The sequence below is a fragment of the Amblyraja radiata genome, chromosome 14 (assembly GCF_010909765.2).
Source record: "Amblyraja radiata isolate CabotCenter1 chromosome 14, sAmbRad1.1.pri, whole genome shotgun sequence".
In the NCBI taxonomy this organism is placed as follows: domain Eukaryota; kingdom Metazoa; phylum Chordata; class Chondrichthyes; order Rajiformes; family Rajidae; genus Amblyraja; species Amblyraja radiata.
The window spans coordinates 47,433,303-47,455,156 of NC_045969.1; the positions used below are offsets into that span (position 1 = coordinate 47,433,303).

At 43.7% G+C, this 21,854-nt stretch overlaps 1 protein-coding gene across 2 annotated transcripts in view; it reads right to left on the minus strand.

The window, feature by feature from the left end:
• The window catches only part of bach1 (BTB domain and CNC homolog 1), a 61,777-nt gene that overhangs the window by 7,913 nt on the left and 32,010 nt on the right, over window positions 1–21,854 (minus strand). For both annotated transcript variants that reach the window (XM_033033239.1, XM_033033238.1), the window contains one exon: window positions 9,775–11,244. In XM_033033239.1, the coding sequence (XP_032889130.1) occupies window positions 9,775–11,244 (1,470 nt within the window). The remainder of the gene's footprint in view (window positions 1–9,774; window positions 11,245–21,854) is intronic.

The following is a 21,854-nucleotide window of genomic DNA, read 5'->3' on the forward strand; positions in this document are numbered from 1 at the left end:
CTCTATGCCTTTGAGCAGGTTGTGATGAGCCACTGCAGCCCTTGGAGTGAAGGGGCTTTGCATATTGCAGTGGCATAGGTAGTTCCAGAATTTAGACCCGGTGGCGACAAAGACATAACAATATATTTCCAAGTCAGGAAGATGTGGGGCCTTGAAGGGAATCGCAGCACCAGTGCTCCCGTGTCCTTTTTCCTCGTGGTAGTAGAGAGTACAAACTTGGGAGGTGTTGTCCAAGCCCACTAAGAAAGTGCAATGTGGGGGGGGGGCTTTCGGAGCGCTAGTATGGGTGTTGTGGGATGAAGGGACTGGTTTCCAGAGGGCTAGTATGCAAATTGTGCGCCAAATAGATTCTTGGGCTGGCGTCTCAGTCAATCAAGCCTGTTGTGCTGGCAACTCACTCACGGCTGGTGGGCTGGTAGTTGACTCACGGCTAATCCTTGAAATTCTATTTCAAGCAGGGTATAAGGCCACCAAATTCAAGTGCAGTTTCTTACCACTTCTAGCAGGTGCATGGCCACCAAATTCAAGTGCAGTTTCATACCATTTGAAGTAGGGTGCAAAGCCACTAAAGACAGCGAGTCGTGACCTCTCCCTCCTCCATCTTGCAGAGACTGAGCCACACCCACATTTCTGAGTTTTATAACCCCTCCCCCCCCCCCCCCCCACCAGAAAAGGTGTGGCTTTCATGGAGTGATTGACATGAGAGAGATTCTCAACATTTTTTTTAAAACTAATAACACTTTTATTTTTCATTGATGGGAAGAATTCTCTGCACCTGCTCAGTGGAGGGGGACTGAGTAAGATGGCCAAAAATCACAGCCGTAAGTGGTAGCGTTTTATCTAAAATCAATATATAGTGCAAACAGGAAGTAAGTGCATTTACAGTAGTGCCTTTTAACTTCAAGCCAAAGCACCCAAGCCACCATTTGCAATAAGTAGTGCATTTCAACTTCATGCCACCATTTGCAGTAAGTGGTGCCTTTCAACTTCAAGCCAATGCACCCACGCCACCATTTGCAGTAAGTAGTGCCTTTCAACTTCAAGCCAATGCACCCACGCCACCATTTGCAGTAAGTAGTGCCATTCAACTTCAAACCAAAGCTCCCAAGCCACCACTTGCAGTAAGTAGTGCCTTTCAACTCCATGCCACCATTTGCAGTAAGTAATGCCTTTCAACTTAAAGCCAAAGCACACACGCCCCCATTTGCAGTAAGTAATGCATTTTAACTTCAAGCCATTGCACCCAAGCCACAATCTGCAGTAAGTAGTGCCTTTCAACTTCAAGCCACACCCAAGCCATCATTTGCAGGAAGTAGTGCCTTTCAACTTTGTCAAAGCTCCCAAGCCACCATTTGCAGTAAGTAGTGCCTTTCAACTTCATGCCACCATTTGCAGTAAGTGGTGTCTTTCGACTTCAAGCCACACCCAAGCCACCATTTGCAGTAAGTAGTGCCTTTCAACTTCAAGCCAAAGCAACCAAGCCACCATTTGCAGTAAGTAGTGCCTTTCAACTTCAAGCCAAAGCAACCAAGCCACCATTTGCAGTAAGTAGTGCCTTTCAACTTCAAGCCAAAGCAACCAAGTCACCATTTGCAGTAATAGTGCCTTTCAACTTCAAGCCAAAGCAACCAAGCCACCATTTGCAGTAGTAGTGCCTTTCAACTTCAAGCCAAAGCTCCCAAGCCACCATTTGCAGTAAGTAGTGCCTTTCAACTTCATGCCACCATTTGCAGTAGGTAGTGCAAATAGGGCGGGGGCGTGGGGCATGCGCTTTCTGGAGCACTAGTATGAACCAATTTAGAACCAATAGAGACATTTTTTTGCAAGCTTTAGAACCAATAGAGACATTTTTTTGCAAGCTTTAGAACCAATAGACATTTTTTGCAAGCTTTAGAACCAATAGACATTTTTTGCAAGCTTTAGAACCAATAGACATTTTTTTTGCAAGCTTTAGAACCAAACTTTTTTGCAAGCTTTAGAACCAATAGACATTTTTTTGCAAGCTTTAGATCCAATAGACATTTTTTTGCAAGCTTTAGAACCAATAGACAATTTTTGCAAGCTTTAGAACCAATAGACATTTTTTTGCAAGCTTTAGAACCAATAGACATTTTTTTGCAAGCTTTAGAACCAATAGACATTTTTTGCAAGCTTTAGAACCAATAGACAATTTTTGCAAGCTTTAGAACCAATAGACATTTTTTTGCAAGCTTTAGAATCAATAGACATTTTTTTGCAAGCTTTAGAACCAATAGACACATTCTGCAAGCATTTTAGAACCACTAAGGGCACTTACATTTGAGTAGACATGTGTTCAGTGTTATTCACAGCTCAGAGAAACGTGCCCCTCTGCCTTCCTCCATCTTGAAGAGACTGTGTGGCACACCACTTCCTGGTTTTATAGTCCCTCCCCCCTGCCGCCAGCGGGGGCAGCAGAGAGAATGGGGAATTTTGTAAAACCATTAATATCTGTCATTTTTTATCGACGAGAAAAATCCTCGGCACACATGTGGCGGAGGGGGGCTCTGCGCAAGGTGGCCAAAAATGATGGCCGTAGGTGGCGGCGTTCTCTCGGAAATCGCAGCACAGATGGCCAAAACCGGTCAAGAACAGACTTTTAGTAATATACTAGACCAAGTGCAGACCCGTTGGGTCTGTTTCCCCAACGGCGTTTTGCAGGGGGGGGGGGGGGGGAGGGGGGGCTGCGGCATCAAACTCATATTAACCAACCCCCAAACACACAGGTGGGGGGAGGGAGGGGGGATGTGAAGAGGGGAGGGAGGGGAGAGGAGGTGGAGGAAATGGGACAGATTTGGGAGGGAAAGGAGAGCGGGGTAGGGGGTGAGAGAGGGGGATGGGGAGATAGATGTGGTGGAGGGGGAGGATGGGGAGGTAGGGAAGGAGGGAGGGAGGGGGAGAGGGGTGGGGGGAGAGGGGGGAAAGAGGTGGAGAGGGAGGTGGAGAGGGTAGGGGGAGTGATGGAAGAGGGACAGAGGGGTAGGGAGAAGGGTGGTGGCGTAGAGAGGGAAGGGGGGTGGGGGAGAGAGGGATGGGTGGGAGAGGGGTTTCGGAGAGGGAAACATAGAACCATTGAAATTAAGTGCAGGAGTAGGCCATTCGGCCCTTCGAGCCTGCACCACCATTCAATATGATCGTGGCTGATCATCCAACTCAGTATCCTGTACCTGCCTTCTCTCCATACCCCCTGATCCCTTTAGCCACAAGGACCACATCTAACTCCCTCTTAAATACAGCCAATTGAACAGGCCTCAACTACCTTCTGTGCCAGTGAATTCCAGAGATTCACCACTCTCTGTGTTAAAAATGTTTTTCTCATCTCGGTCCTAAAAGATTTACCCCTTATCCTTAAACTGTGACCCCTTGTTCTGGACTTCCCCAACATCTGGAACAATCTTCCTGCATCTAGCCTGTCCAACCCCTTAAGAATTTTGTAAGTTTCTATAAGATACCCCCTCAATCTTTTAAATTCTAGCATGTACAAGCCGAGTCTATCCAGTCTTTCGTCATATGAAAGTCCTGACATCCCAGGAATCAGTCTGGTGAACCTTCTCTGTACTCCCTCTATGGCAACGATGTATTTGAACATTGGGCATTGTGACATCACACGATGGAACGTTCACCAGGGGCTGGGGCTGGTGATGCTTCTATGGGTGAGAAGCCAGTTTATTTTTGAAATATTGGGGGGGGGGGTGAAGGAGTTGATTAAAAACGTGCACTTAAACACGACGACCAATGGCAAACCCGTTGGGTCTGATCCCCCAACGCAGCCGTTCCCTACCCGTAGCCCCCACTGGGGGGGGGGGTGGGGGGCGGGCGCCTCACACACACTAACCACCCCCACACACAGAGTTGGAAAAGTGCATAAAGACCGTTCCCTACCTGTAGCCCCCAGGGGAGATTTGGTCGTCGAAGTCGGGTCCCTGCCGTCTTAAAATATCGTATCTTGAAGTCGTCGAAGTCGGGTCCGTCTCGGCAACGCGTGGGGGGGGTGGTGGGGGGGTTAGCGGTGCGGCATCACACACACGAAGCTTCGACACACACAGAGCCTTAAAAGTGTAAATGCCCGACCTCTTTTCCGTTTTTCTCTAATTTAATTAAGATGTGCAGGTGGTGTTCTTATCGAGGTTCAGGGGTGAATGACGTAAATATTTTCACACAATATGGGAACATCTCATGTTGTCTTGAAGGCTCCTCGGCCCACATCTGACTCTCTGTACTGTCACTATGGCAACGATGTCTATGAGCACTGGGCATTGTTACATCACACGATGGAACGTTCACCATTGGCTGGGGCTCCTGCATAGGCATATGTAAATGAATCCATTCCGATTGGACATATGTGAAGATTGGGCATTGTGACATCACACGATGGAACGCTCAGCAGGGGCTGGTGCTGGTGAAGGTTCTGTGGGTGTGAAGCCAGTTTAGTTTTGAAATATTGGGGGGGGGGGGGGGGGGTTAGGTTTTGATTAAAAACGTACACTTAAACACGTCGAAATGTAATGAGGAACGGATACTTAGAAAGAAAAGAGAAATCTCTACCAAAATGGAAAAGATGTCGGCGATTCAGCGTTCCCCCTTATCCTTAAACTTTGACCCCTTGTTCTGGTCTTCCCCAACATCCGGAACAATCTTCCTGCATCTAGCCTGTCCAACCCCTTAAGAATTTTAAACGTCTCTATAAGATACCCCCTCAATCTTCTAAAATCTAGCGATTACAAGGCGAGTCTATCCAGTCTTTCTTCATATGAAAGTTCTGACATAACAGGAATCAGCCTGGTGAACCTTCTCTGTACTCCCTCTCTATGGCAACGATGTCTTTGAGCATTGGGCATTGTGACATCACACGATGGAACGTTCACCATTGGCTGGGGCTCCTGCATAGGCATATGTAAATGGATCCATTCCGATTGGACATATGTGAAGATTGGGCATTGTGACATCACACGATGGAACGTTCAGCAGGGGCTGGGGCTGGTGAAGGTTCTGTGGGTGTGAAGCCAGTTTAGTTTTGAAATATTGGGGGGGGGGGGGGAAGGATTTGATTAAAAACGTGTACTTAAACACGACGGAATGTAATGAGGAGCGGATACTTAGAAAGAAAAGTGAAATCTCTACCGAAATGGAAAAGATGTCGGCGATTCTGCGTCCAGTTTCGGAGTTGCAGGGAATCAATGGAAGAAATGTGACAGCCGGACGGAGTTCCGTTTCGGAATTTTGGGCGAGAGTTTTATATATTAATAGATATAAGATTACTAAAACTCTGATCTTGTCTGTGTGCATGCGTGCGATTCATGCCCTGAATTACATCAAAACCGTACACGATAACACTACAATTTTTGGACCACCTTACTCACCATTGTCCTGTGGTGTGGTGTATCAAGTTTTGTGCGGATTGATGGTACATTTTACAAGTTATTCGCATTTAACTTCTCAGTGTCAAAAATCCAAATCCTTGCTGGCCCTGCCCGCAACAATGTTGCAATCACAGGACACTGAGTCCTGGCAGCAAGTGAAATCCAATTTTTTTTCCTGGCAGCATATTTTTTAAAGTTTAAAATGAGGGAGGATGAATAAGGGGAAATGAACTGCCTCTGCACAGTTGTGGCCTATGGGTGAGTGGTGGAATATTGCATTAGGGGAACGGGTTGCGTTGGGGTAATGGGTTGCATTGGGGGACCAGGCCTCCTGTGTGACAGGGATCCAACCGGTCCCACTTGGTCTAGTATCTATTAATTGTTTAACTGCCCACCAATGTTCAATTGTAGTAGCACTGGTAGCACTGCAGAGGTCTGATCTCATTCATTGGGTAAATCACTGTCAACTGCACACTGTGCAGCACGCAGAGAATCCTGTGTATCAGCTTCAGTTGTGGTATCTCATTGTTTTGAGATCCTTCCGTATTCCTGAGCTGTTGAAGGAGAATTGATTTATCATCTGAAGGAAAATGCTAACTGGTAACCAGAAGCAAGTTTCCTTGTCCATGTTTGACCCAATGCCACAAAAGTACATGGGGGCTGGCTTCAATGGTATGGAAAACCCCAGGGCTACTGACCCATCTGCTCACTCTGCTGGAACAGGTTGTTCTCAGGGGTCTGCACATTGCCTAGAAGTATGATTCTGTTACTACAACAATGCCCAAGTCATTGCCTGATTGCAAGATCAATGTTTAGAATTATACAATTCAATTTTAACTATGCATTTAACTCAAATGCAAATACAGAATTTGCAATAACTGATCTGGCCTTCTGTGCAAGTACCTCTGAAAATAAATTATATTCATTAACGATGTTTCCAAATTTAAGAACCGTAATTGTAAAAATATTCAATTTTTATTGCAAACTACTTTTAGCCAAAAAGACAAAACATTGCTCATGTTTTAAAGGAAAAACACAAACTGATTCTAGAAATGCACAAATGGTCACCTGCGGGGAAAGATAGTTAACAAATCAGTTCAATCACCAGAACTGCAAAACCAAGCAGATGAATCAGGCTTCAAGTATAGAGGCTGAGACAAGGGAAGTTATTATGTGGGTGGGACCTTGCTTGCAGTCCATTTAGTATGTTAGACCGAATATAAAATATTCTGTGCAGCATTTGCTGAGATGAAGTAGCTATGCAAACTCATTGGCAGAAACCCAAATATGAAATCTCCCACTCATCTGTGTAAGAAATTTGTAAGTGAAACCAGACCGTCTCCACAAGAAACAGCAGGAGAAGTCATATGACCCCTTGTGTCTGCTGAACTATATAATAAAATCACGACTGATTCATCTTCATAAATGAAATAGAACTGCCGGGAAGTGAGCATTCTTCAATTGACTGATTTAATATCTCCTTTGCTTTGTTTGACTGTTGTCTTCAATAAAATAATTACAGCAATGCGGCAAGACATACCTATGGCTTCAAGAAACAGCTGGTCACAGACCCAGTGTTTCATGGCTAGATTAACTAAATGACAAATTAATTTAAATCAAATTTGACATGAAGTCAATGGCACAGCAACATGATAAACAGGCTTGGGTGAGTAACCTTAAGGGGCTGTCCCACTGTGGCGACCTAATCCGCGAGTTAAGGGCCTGTCCCACTTTCGTGTCCTTGGCACGCAAATTACGCGACCTTGTGGTCGCGTTGAGCCAAGACGGTCCCTCGAAGGTCGGGCGCGATTCCATGCGTACGCACAGCCGTCTGTAGCGCGTGACGTCATTTGAAGATGGACACAAAGCTGGAGTAACTCAGCAGGACTGGCAGCATCTCTGGAGAGAAGCAATTGGTGACGTTTAGTGTTGAGACTCTTCTTCAGTCAGAAAAGAAGGGTCTTGACCCGAAACGTCACCCATTGCTTCTCTCCAGAGATGCTGCCGATCCTGATGAGTTACTCCTGCATTTTGTGCCTATCTTCAATTTTCTTGGCCCCGCTCTGGCAGTAGAAATGCGGGCGGAACCGGACCTCAACGGCCGTGAGCCCCAGGCTTCCTTTTCCTGCTTCTGCTGCTGTTGGAGGCGAGACATTGCGTCGCGCCAGGGTCTTGGGCCTGTCCCACTTTGGCCGTCAGTTCCGCGACAGGCCGTTGGCGCGCGAAGATTTCGTTCACTACAAACCTCCTAGAACCTCGTGTGTCGACCATCCTGCGAGTTTGAGTCGAGGGAAAACTCGTCTAAACTCGCAGATTAGGTCGCTGCAGTGGGACAGCCCCTTTAATTGGCAACTGATCTTTGCAGGTCAGGATGAGATTTTAATGGCAGTCTATGACTGTGGGCCTAATTTTAAGGACACAATGTGATGAGTAGTCCTAAACAGATGCAATATTGGGAATCTTACAATTCGGAAATGGGCCTGCATTAATTTTAACTTTAGGTAAAAGAACACACACACACACACACACACACAATCTGGAAATACTGAAGTCATAAAGTGAACATTAAAAATACATCGAGCATCTGTAGTCTCTGTGTTCTCATGAAGGTGTATAACTACAGAAAAGAACTACTGCATCAAGGCTTCAATGACCTAGGTTCAATCCTGACCCCCAGTGGAGTTTGCTTATTCACTCTGCAACCATCTGAATTTACTCTGGGTGCTCTTGTCGCCTTCCATATTGTAAAGATATGCAGATTAGAAGATTATTTGGCAATTTTAAATTGGTCCCAGCAAGCAAGTATGAGGAAATTTTGATGAGAACGTGTGGATAATTAGCTGTAGGGAAAATTAGCAATGAAATATGATTTCTCTACGAGTCAGCATAGACTCAGTGGACTGATATGACCTCCATCTATGCAAGGAAATATGTGTATTTTTACAATACTGGAGAGATTTTAGCACAGAACATTAAAAATGTCATATCTCCAGTTTCAAGTAGTATGGTGTTGATTTTTTCAGGGATTGTTATTCAAATGTGCAAGAGATAGTATAGATAAAATGAAGTTAGGAATTAAAATTAATTCCCTGATTCAATCAGTTTATATCTCAAAAATATCACATTTTAGGACTACAAAAATGACAATGAAATAAAGTGGCAATTTCTGCATTAATTTCATTATGATTCAAAACATTTTCAAGTTTGTTGCTTTGTAGAGATGCATGTTTCACAGTAATAAGCACAACCTTTGATGAATTTGGCATTAAGTGCTGTGAATGGCCATATTTCAGAGTGTAACGGTGGTTACTTTTGGTGTCCACCTTATTTTAGAGTAACCACCGTTACACAACAATGGTAAATTATGACCAAAGAACTTACCAAGGTGATTGAAAATGTTCTAGTTGGAAGAACTCAATAGATAATGAAATTATGAGAAGAAAGTAACCTTAAAATCAAGATTCTGTAAAAGCTGCTGCATGCCGGCAACCACCTTCAACTAGCATCACTACCTGCTTCGACTAAAAAAAATCACCAATTTTTAAAACGGCAACCTATTTTTAGTTGCAGCCGGTTTTGAATTTTTTGAAATAATCGCCGGAACATAGAAGAAGCGGAAACCACTTTCGACCATTAGGGAAACTGACAAAAACCTCCGGGAACCGCACGGAAACCTTGGGTGAGGCGCAAAGTCTCCAGAGGTTTCAGTTCAGGTTTCCTAAGTGGGACAGGGGCATAATACGACACAATGAGACCACACCTGGAATATTGCGTACAGTTTTGGTCTCCTAATCTGAGGAAGGACATTCTTGCCATAGAGGGAGTACAGAGGAGGTTCACCAGACTGATTCCTGGGATGTCAGGACTTTCATATGAAGAAAGAATGGATAGACTTGGCTTGTACTCGCTAGAATTTAGAAGATTGAGGGGGGATCTTATAGAAACTTACAAAATTCTTAAGGGGTTGGACAGGCTAGATGCAGGAAGATTGTTCCCGATGTTGGGAAGGTCCAGAACAAGGGGTCACAGTTTAAGGATAAGGTGGAAATCTTTTAGGACCGAGATGAGAAAAACATTTTTCACACAGAGTGGTGAATCTGTGGAATTCTCTACCACAGAAGGTAGTTGAGGCCAGTTCATTGGCTATATTTCAGAGGGAGTTAGATGTGGCCCTTGTGGCTAAAGGTATCAGGGGGTATGGAGAGAAGGCAGGTACAGGATACTGAGTTGGATGATCAGCCATGATCATATTGAATGGCGGTGCAGGCACGAAGGGCCGAATAGCCTACTCCTGCACCTATTTTCTATGTTTCTATGACAACTCTGACTTGGGACCTTTTTCTGTTATTTTTGCAGGATTCATTTGAAGCATGTAAAACAATACTAGTTTTCTTACCTCACATTCTTGTTCCCTGGCAGAACATGCCTCACTGTCATCCTCTGAATCAGAGCCGAAATCATCTCCTGAGTTAGTAGTACAGGAGTCATCACATTTGCCATGTTGCGGTCCTTGGTCATTTTCAAGCTCCTCTAAACCAGAGCTGCTGGAACACACTGAATTTCCAGTATTATATTTAAATGGGCACTTGGAAGAGCTGTTGGTAGAACCAGACAGGCGAGATACTGAAGAGGTATAGTGCAGTAGTAAAGTATCCTGCGAATTTTCTTCAAGGGTTTGAAGTGTTTGGCAAGAATCTATAGGAAACTGAGAGCTTTGAGAAATTCTCTCCACATTGAGTTGTCTTGGACAATTGTTCTGTTCAATAAAAGATTCGGCCATACAGCCAGACCTTGCATCATGAGGTTCACTCCAGAATCGATTTGTTAGATGTTCTGCCACCTCTCTTTCCACAACGCTTTGACCACAGAGGGCAGAATTGACATTTTGTGTTTTCGAACAGTTTGAGCTAAAAATAACTGACTGTCTTTCAGAGTCTCCTCCTGCTTTTTCTGAAGCACTCAGCTGGTCACACCTTTGACCCATTTCATTTTTTGTTCCTTCAATGTTTGTAGACGCAGCATTGGTCTTTTGCAAGTCGTCATACTGCAACAAGGGGGTAAACAGCTCTGCCCGAGAGCAAGGCAAGTTGTAATGCTCTTCAGTAAAGTCTGGTGATACACCTGAGATATTTTGTGCTGGCCCATTTGATTCTTCTGCTGAAAGGTTTTGTGCTACTGAGTAACTTGCATCCATTTGCTTCTTGAGTTCAATATTTCCATCATCTGCCACGGGTAGGTCACCATGATCCTTTTCAATCTGCCTCATAGGTTCATCCCCTGACTCGATTGTGAATGCACGGTTTTGAAGATGTTCAATTTGCTGTTTAGAAATTATTTGATCCAATGGAGAATTTGGTATTGACAATCTATTACTCTGTGATGCCAATCGCTCCTTCCCACAGGCCAATTGAAATTTTCGGTACTTGGGACAAAGGGATGACGAACTGGCCCATCCACTTTCTTTCAAACCGGCATACTTGAGATCAGTCGCCTCATTCTGAACGTTTGGACAGTTTTTCCCAACTTCAATGCATTTTCGAAGCTTTGGACAAGGACTCTTGAGATGTTCAAATTCAAGAAATTCTTCCACATCATCATCAACCTCTGAGTTTTCATTATCACCAACTGGAATTTTGAGATTTGTTTTCAGACAGTTGGACATACAACAGGCATTTCTTGGAAATTCTGTAAAATCTTTACACTTTCCAAAGAGTTTGGCATGAAGAAAGCTAAAGCATGTTTTCTCTATGTTATGGAATCCAAGAATTTCTACACTTCTACAGACATCCAATATATTATCTTTATTCAAGAGAAGTTTGGCAGTGTATGCAAACTGGAGCAGCGGTGCAAAGCCTCTTGCTGTAACCTGACAAAACAAAAAGAACAGCCAATTATATTTTGACAAAACGGCACAAAACCCAATTTAAGATGAAGCAGATCAAATTAGCTCCTGAGTGAGAAGGAGAGCAAGTTGACTGGATAGAAAATTGGTTCATGGAAGGAAGCAGAGGGTGGAAGGTTGTTTTTCGTACTGGAGGTTTGAGACTTGCGGTGTGTCTCAGTGTTCGGTGCTGGGCCCATTGCCATTTGTCATCTATATCATTTATTTTGGTGTAAACGTACAAGGTATGATTAGCAAGTTGACAGATGACACTAAGGTGGGTGGTATTGTAGATAGCAAAGATGGTTATCAAAAATTAATGCAGGATCTTGATCAGTTGGGCAGGTGGGCTGAGGAATGGTTCATGGAGTTTAATCCAGAGAAGTGCGAGATGTTGCTTTTTGGGAAGTCTAACAAGGGCAGGACCTACACAGTGAATGGCAGGGCTTTCGAGAGTATTGCAGAGCAAAGGGATCTAGGAGTGCAGGTACATTGTTCCTTGAATGTGATGTCACAGGTAGATGGGGTGGTCAAGGAGGCTTTTGGCACATTGGCCCTTCATCCGTATTGAGCAGTGAAGTCGGGAGGTTATTACAGTTGTACAAAACATTGGTGAGGCCACATTTGGATCATCAGGTTCAGTTTTGATCATCCTGTTAGAGGAAAGACGTTGCTAAGCTGGAAAAGGTGCAGAGAAGATACACAAGGGTGTTGCCAGGACTCCAGGGCCGGTGCAATAGGGAGAGATTGAGTAGGCAAGGACTTTATTCCTTGGAGCAGACGAGGATGAGGGGTGATCTTGTAGTGTTGAACAAGATTATGAGAGGAATATGTACTTCTTTTATCCAGAGTAGGGGAATCAAGAACCAGGTGACATAGGTTTGAGGTGAAGGGAAAAAGATTTAATAGGAATCTGAGGGGCAGCTTTAAAAAAAACAAAACAAAGTATGTAGGCATATGGAATAAACTGCCAGAGGAGGTAATTGAGGCAGGTACCATCAGAACGTTTAAAACACATTTGGACAGGATAGGTTTACAAAGATATAAGTTAGGTCTTTATTCTCGGGAGCGCAGAAGGTTAAGGGGGGACTTGATAGAGGTCTTTAAAATGATGAGAGGGATAGACAGAGTTGATGTGATCAAGCTTTTCCCTTTGAGAATAGGAAAGATTCAAACAAGAGGACATGACTTCAGAATTAAGGGACAGAAGTTTAGGGGTAACATGAGGGGGAACTTCTTTACTCAGAGAGTGGTAGCGGTGTGGAATGAGCTTCCAGTGGAAGTGGTGGCGGCAGGTTCGTTGGTATCATTTAAGAATAAATTGGATAGGCATATGGATGAGAAGGGAATGGAGGGTTATGGTATGAGTGCAGGCAGGTGGGACTAAGGGAAAAAAATTGTTCGGCGCGGACTTGTAGGGCCGAGATGGCCTGTTTCCGTGCTGTAATTGTTATATGGTTATATGGTTATATGGGATGTTGGTCGGAGTGGTGAAGTTGGGCCGAAGGGCTTGTTTTCATGCTGTATGACTATGATTCCACAAGTGATTTATATTTTTACTGGCATAAACTGTATGAGATATACCTCTCCCATAATTCTTTATTACATTATGGGCATACCCATACATGATAAGAACTACATTTGAATGTATACAAAATAAAATTAACTAAAAATGACTAAAAGAGAAAACAGCATTAATTTAAAAAAAGTAAATCACTTCATAACTGCTGAGGTCCTGAAAAGATGCAATGCACCTAATCAGAAGCTGTGGTATTGTTCCTTGAGTTGGCATGGAACTTCACTTGAATAATGCATGAGGATGAAATCAGAGAGGGAGGTAGTCAGAGAATTAATGCTTCAGTCAACTGAACACTCGGATAAAAACTGTGTGAGGAGTTCACTAATTCACAATCAGATGTTTGGATTTTGTCACAAATCTAAATGACGTGCTTGTTAACTACCTACCGTCTTTTGCATGTAATTTAGGTGGGTGGTGGGAAAACAAAATCAGTGCGGTGGTAATGAACGCATGTGGCAAAATAGGTTCAAGGGAAATAAATGGAGAAATGGAATTGATAAGATTTCTAAGAGCAGGCATACTCAATGGGCCAAATAGCACTGTTCTATGTTTTAAGGAAATATGAGAACTATTATCCAATATTATACTACGATGTCATAACTCAGACAGATAGTACAATGTATAAGGCAAGACCAAGTGTCAAAAAGCCTATAAGCATAAAGAATACCGTTTTGAAATAACATTTAGTGCAATCCGTCTTTGCTAAATACGAGTTTAGAAACATGAGGATTCTCCAGAACAATTACTGGAAAACAGACCCATTATTCCTCAATCAGTTAAAGTGATTGCAAGGAACATTCCTCAAAAGCCATTCCACAATAGTCCTAACTCTTTTTATAGCTTTGTTTTTTAAATAAACTCGTGTCTCTCCCTTTCATCTTCCTCTGCTCACAGCCAAAAAGGACCAGGGACTTCCCAACCCAATAAATATAAGCTGTTTGTATATTGCGGAGACTAACAATTAGCTTATCTTCAATTTGAACATTTAACAGGCCTCACACCACCTGTGTATTCAGGTGAAACCAACCCATCCCATGGCACTATGCAAACACAGAGCAGTTCACCTTGTGATCTACCGCAAGCAACACATATTATTTGGTCATCCAGGTTGTTGCTGTTGTATGCAGGCACTTCTTCTCGAAGGGTTGCCATCTTGTCATGCCTACAATCCTGAAAGCTAAAGCATCTGAAGCTATATTCCTGGTCACCCATGCAAGCAGGTCAAGGGAAAGGTTCCTGACAAAGTGCGTCCCAAGATGTTCAGATGGATCTTGGGGTCTATGTCAATAATTCCATGAAAGTGGCACCACAAGTAGATAGTGGTAAAAACTGCATATGGTATGCCTGCCTTCATAGGTCAGGGCATTGATTATATGAATCAGGAAGTCATAATGCATCTTTATAAGACTTGAGTATTGTGTGCAGTTCTGGTTTAACCCATTACAGGAAGGATGTAGAGGCTTTGGAAAGTGTACAGAGGTGGTGTACCAGAATGATGCCAGGATTAAAGTGTATTAGCTACAGGCAGAGGTCGGAAAGATTTGGGTTGTTTTCTCAGGAAAACTGGAGCTTGCACATAGTCCTGATAGAATATAAAATTATGAGAGGCATAGGGTAGACAGTCAGAACCTTGTTCCCAGGATGGAAAAATAAAATACTAGAGAGCATAGCTTTAATGTGAGAGGGGCAAAGATTACAGGAGGTGTGCGGAGCAACCTTTTTTTTTTTTACAAAGGGTGGTGAGTGCCTGGAACGCACTGCTGGGGATGATGATTGAAACAGATATGTTAGTGGCATTTGGACTTTTGGATACGCATATGAATATGTAGGGACTGGAGGAATATGGGTTGTGTGCAGGTAGATAAATGATGGTCTTGGTACATGTTCAGTACAGACACTGTGAGCTGAAGGGCCTGCTCGTGTGCTGTACAGTTCCATGTTCCAAGAAGCGGACCTCAAGGGTGAAACAGGTGCAGGATGGTGGCTGGCCAGCAGGTGGAGCACAACAACTGAGAAGGCCTCAGCAGGGAGTGTGTCTCCCAATCATCGTGGAGCCCACGTCGTTGGATCCGTGTTTGTCCCTGTCAAGGACTGTGTGGTGGCAATCCGAGCATCAGTCTCTGCGTGTTAAAAGTTGTCAAGCACGGACGTCCACTGGCGGGGCGAAACAGCTGCATATCCATGCAATAAAGTCTCTGGCTCCAGGATCAGCTTCAGCCATTGCAAGACCCACAGAACAGATCCACAAGGAGGACAATTATACAGTACTTGAATTTGAATGATCACCAATGATGCAGGCACTTGGCGTTGTGTTGCAAGGTGTCCTATAGCCCTATCTTCATTGTTTGCAATATTCTAAGTTCACTTCAGAACCAATAAACTGAGATACAGAAATGAGAAGTTGAATATACTGGTTTGAGAGCAAAATAAAGTTACAGAAAGCAAAGAAAATGATTTTGTGTGGAAAAAGTCAGAGTATCTTTTTGATACAAGAACAATAATTCCTTGACTCTTGTAGAAAGCTTGCTGGCAAGCTTCCCTTTTATAGCAAGGCTACGAGTGTAGTACAGATTGTCCAATGATTGGTATTGATTTCCAACTTGGTATGTTGTTCCTCACTATCATTAAGGTTTGGAGATATTAATAAATGGTAGCGGTTTGTACGTCTTTCCCAAAAATCCCTCCATCCTTGCCTTAAGAATGTTGCATAGTTAAACGATTGACGGAATATTTACAATAATGCAAATATTTTGTCAATCTTTTAATATTTTGTCAAATCTTTCCCATTCTTTCTTATGCCACGGTTCGAGAGATTTTTGGGAAAGTTTCAAGCCACTGCCATTTATTCACTGTAGCTCAATCGGCTCAATCTCCCAAACAATTATTGCAGTCTTCCTCAGACGATGCTTATTTCTCTGGTATGTAACATCTTGCCTCAAATGGAAATTTCAGCTTCAAAAAGGTGATGCGATTGATTTCCGGATCGTTTCTCCGATAGCTCTGCGGCCTAACATCGTGGAGTTGGAGGCCTTGCTTAGGACTGACTTTGAGCTCCAGTGAATAAATTGACTTACCATCGGAGCCGATGCTTTGCCTGGGATCGATGCCCCAACCGCCTGCGGACTTTAACATCAGGAGCTCACAGTCTCGGGTTTAGACTGACGTCGGGAAGCTCCAAAAGCCGCACGACGTTCGACTAGCCCTGACCCGGGGTTAGATCGCCTGGCACGGGGGAGCTGAGATTCACCCCCGATGCAGGAGCTTGATCACCCCGACGAGGAGGCCAGCCACCGGCTACGGGGATAAGATCATCCCGTCAACAGAAGGTTAGAGGCCCCCGACCGCTGGAGGACAAAGAAGGGAAGAGATTGAACTTTTTTTCATCTTCCATCACAGTGAGGAATGTGGAAGAGTCACTGTGGTGGATGTTTATGCTAAAATGTATTTTGTGTGTTCTGTTGCTTTTTATTGGTATGACTATAATGGCAAATCAAATTCCTCGTATGTTGCAAAACATGACTAATAAAGTATGATTATTGATTATGAAAAACCTAGCAGCTGTTGGTAATGCTTTAGTTTAGAGATGCAGTATGGAAAATAGGCCATTCGGCCCACGTAGTCCATTCCAATCACCCATTCACAGTAGCTTCTCATCCACTCTCTACACAATAAGGGCAATTTTACAGAGGCCAATTAACCAATGAACCCACATGCCTATGGGATGTGGGAGGAATCTGGAGCACCTGGAGAAAATCCACGCAGTCACAGGGAGAACGTGCGAACTCCACAATGACCCACACAGACTCCACACAGGTAGAACGTGCAAACCCCACAGAGGTCAGGGTCAAACCTGGGTCTCAGTTGCTATGAGGCAGCAGCTCTACCAGCTGCACCACCTAATACAGTGATTTATTATCCTGTCGCATGGGCTAGAAGTGAATCTTGAATAGTGCCATATTTCTACACGTTGAAAATGAAGCGTGCATTTTCTATTCCTTGCAAAATGATAACATTTCTTTTTATAGCATTCTCCTACTTCCCACTGTATATAGTACGTTAATTTTGGAGGAGCAATTCCCCACACAATTGCAAACTCATGCCAATCGTTTTCTGTTTCAATTTCGTCTGGAATACCATATCTGGCAAAATGAGCCTTCAACATGAGAGGGATTGTTGATGTCAAATTTCAAGTTAGAAAAATAAGTGTCTATTACCACGTAGCCTTCTGTCTCAACTGTGAAGAGGTCTGCTGTTGCCTTCACACAAGATCTAACGGCTTTTCAAAATGAGAAACAGAATGCTCGCGTTGTCCTTTCATCATAGATCTGCATGACATATTGCTCAGAATTGGTGAGGTGTCTTTGATCATCATCCACTATGGCTCTCCGTCAGTGCTCTGCACGGTTCATGTGGATCCAAAGAGAATCTCAATTTCTCTGATGTATGCACACACTACCTTAGCACCCAAGGATGAGGACCATGTACTGGCCTAATAATCCCTGCCTTCAACATTTTAGAAGCTCAGCTTTCAATTTCTTTGATGGCCATTGGAAAAAATTTTAGGTGATGCATTACCGGTTGCTCTATTCAAGCCTCGGACATTATTTTCCCACTTGTTTTCCAGTTCCCCCAGACCCATCTGCAAATTCATTTAAACAGCTGCTTTTTGTTGAGTGAAACATTGCACTGCAGTAGCCTTTATTCTCATTAAACTTACTGCTAGACTGCACCCCTACCAAGAATTGGCATGCATTCCTTTACAACCACAACTTTGTTTTGTACTTGCTATTCTTTGAATTTTTTATTGCCAACTTGTATTTTACCAGTGATATTGCAGTTTCATGGCTGCACAATGGTGAATTTTTTGTCTTTTCAATCTACCTGCAAACAACTTAGAAATAAAAACACATACGTCAGGCTGTTGTTCATGGACTACAGCTCAACATTCAACACATCATCCCCTCCAAACTGGTTACCAAGCTCACGGAATTGGGTCTTTGCGCATCTCTCTTCAACTGGATCCTCGACTTCCTCATCAACCGCCTCATCTACATGAATTGGCAGCAATATTTCCTCCTCAATAATCATGGAGCACCTCAAGGCTGCTTGCTCAGCCCCCAGCTCTCTACTCATGACAGCATAGCCAGATACAGTTCCAACTCCATCTTCAAATTAGCCGAGGACATCACCATTGTTGGCAGAATAACAGATGGCGATGAGGAGAGTATAGGAGAGAGATCGATTGACCAAATGGTGACAGAATCTCAGTGTCAGTAAATTGAAGGAACTGGTTGTTGACTTTAAAAGAGAAAGGTCGAGGATCCTCAAACCTGTCCTCATTGACAGGACAGTGATGGAAACGGTCAAAAACTTCTAATTCCTGGGCATGCATATCTCTGAAAATCTCTGCAGGACCCACCACACTGATGCAATCATTAAAAAAAGCCTGTCATTGCTACTTCCTACCTCATCAAATACCTCCTCCAGCAGCTTGTTCCATATACATACCACCCTTTGTTGCCCCTCAACCTCCTATTAAACCTTTCATCCCTCATTAAACATGTCCTCTGGTTCTCGATTCCCCTACTCAGGGTAAATATACAGGGGCTTTTTCCCCAATTAATTCCTCTCATGATCTTATACATCTCTATAAGATCACTCCTCATCCTCCAAGCAATAAAGTCCTAGTTTGCTCAACCTCTCCCTATATCTGAGGCCCTCAAGACTTGGCAACATCCTTGAAAATCTTTCCAGCTAAACAACATCTTTCCTATAGCAGGGTGACAAAAACGGAACACAATACTCTAAATGTAGGTACACGTCAGTCTGAAGAAAGGTTTCGGCCCGAAACGTTGCCCATCTCTTTCGTTCCATAGATACTGCTGCACCCGCTGAGTTTCTCCAGCATTTTTGTGTACCTTCGATTTTCCAGCATCTGCAGTTCCTTCTTAAACACTCTAAATGTAGCCTCACCAATGTCTTGTACAACTGTAACAAGACCTTTCAACTTCTATACTCAATATCCCGAGTGATGAACACCAATTCGGAAACTACTCAGCTCACTTGCCCAACCGATCACGATCCTACTGCAATTTTTGACAACCATATCCGCTATCTACAATATCAACGCTGGGGCACACCACTCACTAGTCACAGGCCTGCAGTGTGAAAAACAACCTTCCACCATCACCCTCAGTGCCTCCGCAGCCATAATACTGACTGCCCTCAAGTCGCTTCCATTAACTGCTCCAAGTTCCCCACACCTTATGTCTTTCTCCACAGTAGAAACACTCAAGGCCCTTGTCCATTTCCTGTGGCTCCACACAGAGTTGACCGCTTTGATTCCCGATGGGTCCCATTCTATCTCTGCTTGCTCTTTTTCTCTTAATATGTTTATAATATCTCGAGATTATCCTTAATATTATCTGTCAGTGATCTATTCTCCCCCTTTTCCCTCCTGATTTTATTTTTTAGCGTGCTCCTCAGTTCCCAAAACCCCTCCAAGTAAAAACTTGATCCCAGCTGCCTATCCCTGCCCTACACCTCCTTCTTACTCTTAACCAGAGCCTCAATTTCTCTCGTCATCCAAGCTTCCTTACGCCCACCGGCTTTTCCCTTCACGCTTAAAAGGAACAGGCGGGTCTTGGGCTCTTGTCAGCACACTTTTAAAGACATCCTACTTTCCAGACATTCCTTTTCCTTCAAACAAACCGTTCCAATCAACTTGAGTGAATCCCTGACTGATAACTTCAAAGTTGGCTTTGCCCAAATTTAGAATTTTTAAGTTGTGGGCCCACCCTGTCACTATCCATAACTATCTAACCATAACTAACCTAACAGTAAAATGGGTAGCTGGTTCCAAAAGGCTCATCCACAAATACTTCATCCACTTGCCTCTCCCAATTTGTTAAGATTAGATCAAGCTTTGCCCTCTCCAGTGTAGGGCCCTCTACATATTGCCCGAGGAAACTTTCATGAACACATTTGACAAATTCTGCCCCATCTAAACCTTTTGCACTATGACATTTCCAGTCAATATTGGGAAAGCTAAAATTCCCCTGACCACAACCTTATTAGTCCTGCAGCTGCCTGCAATCTGCTGGCATATTTGCTCCTATAATTGATGTTGACTATTTGGGGACCTATAGTGCACTCCCAACAAGGCACTCATCCCTTTCTTGTTTCTCAAGACGGGACCCAACCCAAAACATCGCCTATCCATGTTCTCCAGAGATGCTCCAACCCTGTGTAATCTTGAGTAACTGCACCTGCAGTTCCTTTTTTCTACATTCTTCCTTACTCCCACCTGCCTTGCCCTTCACTCTAACAGGGACATGCATGCCCTGAACTCTTGTCATCACACTTTTAAAAGCATCTCACTCTCCGGTCGGTCCTTTGCCCACAAACAGCCGACCACAACCAACAGGTTCCTGCCTAATACCATCAAAGTTGGCCTTGCTGCAATTTACAATTTGAACTTGTGGGCCCACCTGCCTTTATCCATAATTATCTTAAACCTAATAAAACAGTGGTCGCTGATCCCAGAAGGTTCATTCACGAACACTACAGTTACTTGCCCTTCCCAATTTCCCAAAAGTAGATCAAGCTTTGCCCTCTCTCGTGTAGGACAAATCTCCTGCTGAAAACCTTAGTAGTTTTGCAGCAGACTGCAATCCCCTAGCATATTTCCTCTTCCATTTCCCATTGACTATTTGGGGGTCTGGAGTACACTCCCAACATGTAGTCTTACTGGACGAACCATCAGTAATATTATCTCGGATTACTGCTGTGACTTTTCCTTAATCAATAAAGCAATATCCCCTCCTCTTTCACCCACCTCTATCTCTCCTGCAGAAGATACACCCTGGAACATTAAGCTGCCAGTTCAGTCCCTCTCATAACCAATGGCTATAGCATCCCAGTCGTATGCAGAGTTCATCCGTCTTACCCGTCAGGTTTCTCGCATTAAAATAAGTGCAATTCAATCCAAGTCTTTCCTTGCTCCCTGCCATCCCCTGCCTATTCTGCCCATTAAACTTTCTTTCATCAGCATCCACACTGACTTCTAGCCTCTCACTTCCTCAGTTCTGCAATGGATCCAGCCCCCCCTGCCTATCCAGTTTAACCCCACCTGTATAACACTAGAAAACCTGTCCTCCAGTTCAGGTGCAACCCAACCCTCTGGTACAGGTCACCTCTGCTCCAGACGAGATGAGTTCAGAAATCTGTTCCCTGACCTTCGCACCAACTCCTCAGCCACATTCATCTGTCCTATCTTCCCATTTCTACCCTCACTAGCACGTGGCACCGGGAGATCACTATCCTGGAGGTCCTGCTTTTTAGTCTTTTGCCTAATTCCCTATAATCATTTTGCAACACCTCATCCCTAGAAGTAAGGTGGGGAGGGACAAAGTCCAGCAAGTGATAAGTGGATACAGGTGAGCGGGGATTTTTTTTTATCGGCAGGTAGTTGGACAAAGACCAGAAATATAAGAAGACAAATAGTGTGAGATAAGGGTAGAAGATGTGCAAAATCTGAAGCCAGAGTAGGAATACAGATGGAAGGGAATGGGGTAAGGGGAAAGGGAGAAATAGTGCACATCCAGGTGGGACACAGGGTGTTGTGTTGGGGGGGAAAGGGTGGGGTCTTTGAAGGTTAATAACCTAAAATTGGAGAATTCAATGTTCATATGGTTAATTTGTAAGCTACCCAAGCAGAATATTGTCCGTTGAACACTGACTACAAAATATTGACATTATACTTTATAATATAGACACTTCTCATTCAAAACCAAGCAAATACTCTCCAGTTAAACAGACTGCATGACCATAAAACAATTTACAAATAATAAGTTACATAAACATTATAAATAATCAGAATTTAGTTAGACGGCAAGAACTTTCTATTTGTTCAAATGGCTGAGCCATGGGCGGGGGGGAAACTGATGGGTGCAGCTAAAATCAGTTCATTTCAGACCTTTAATGTCAGCAGCATATAATAGTAGTGTTAATATGG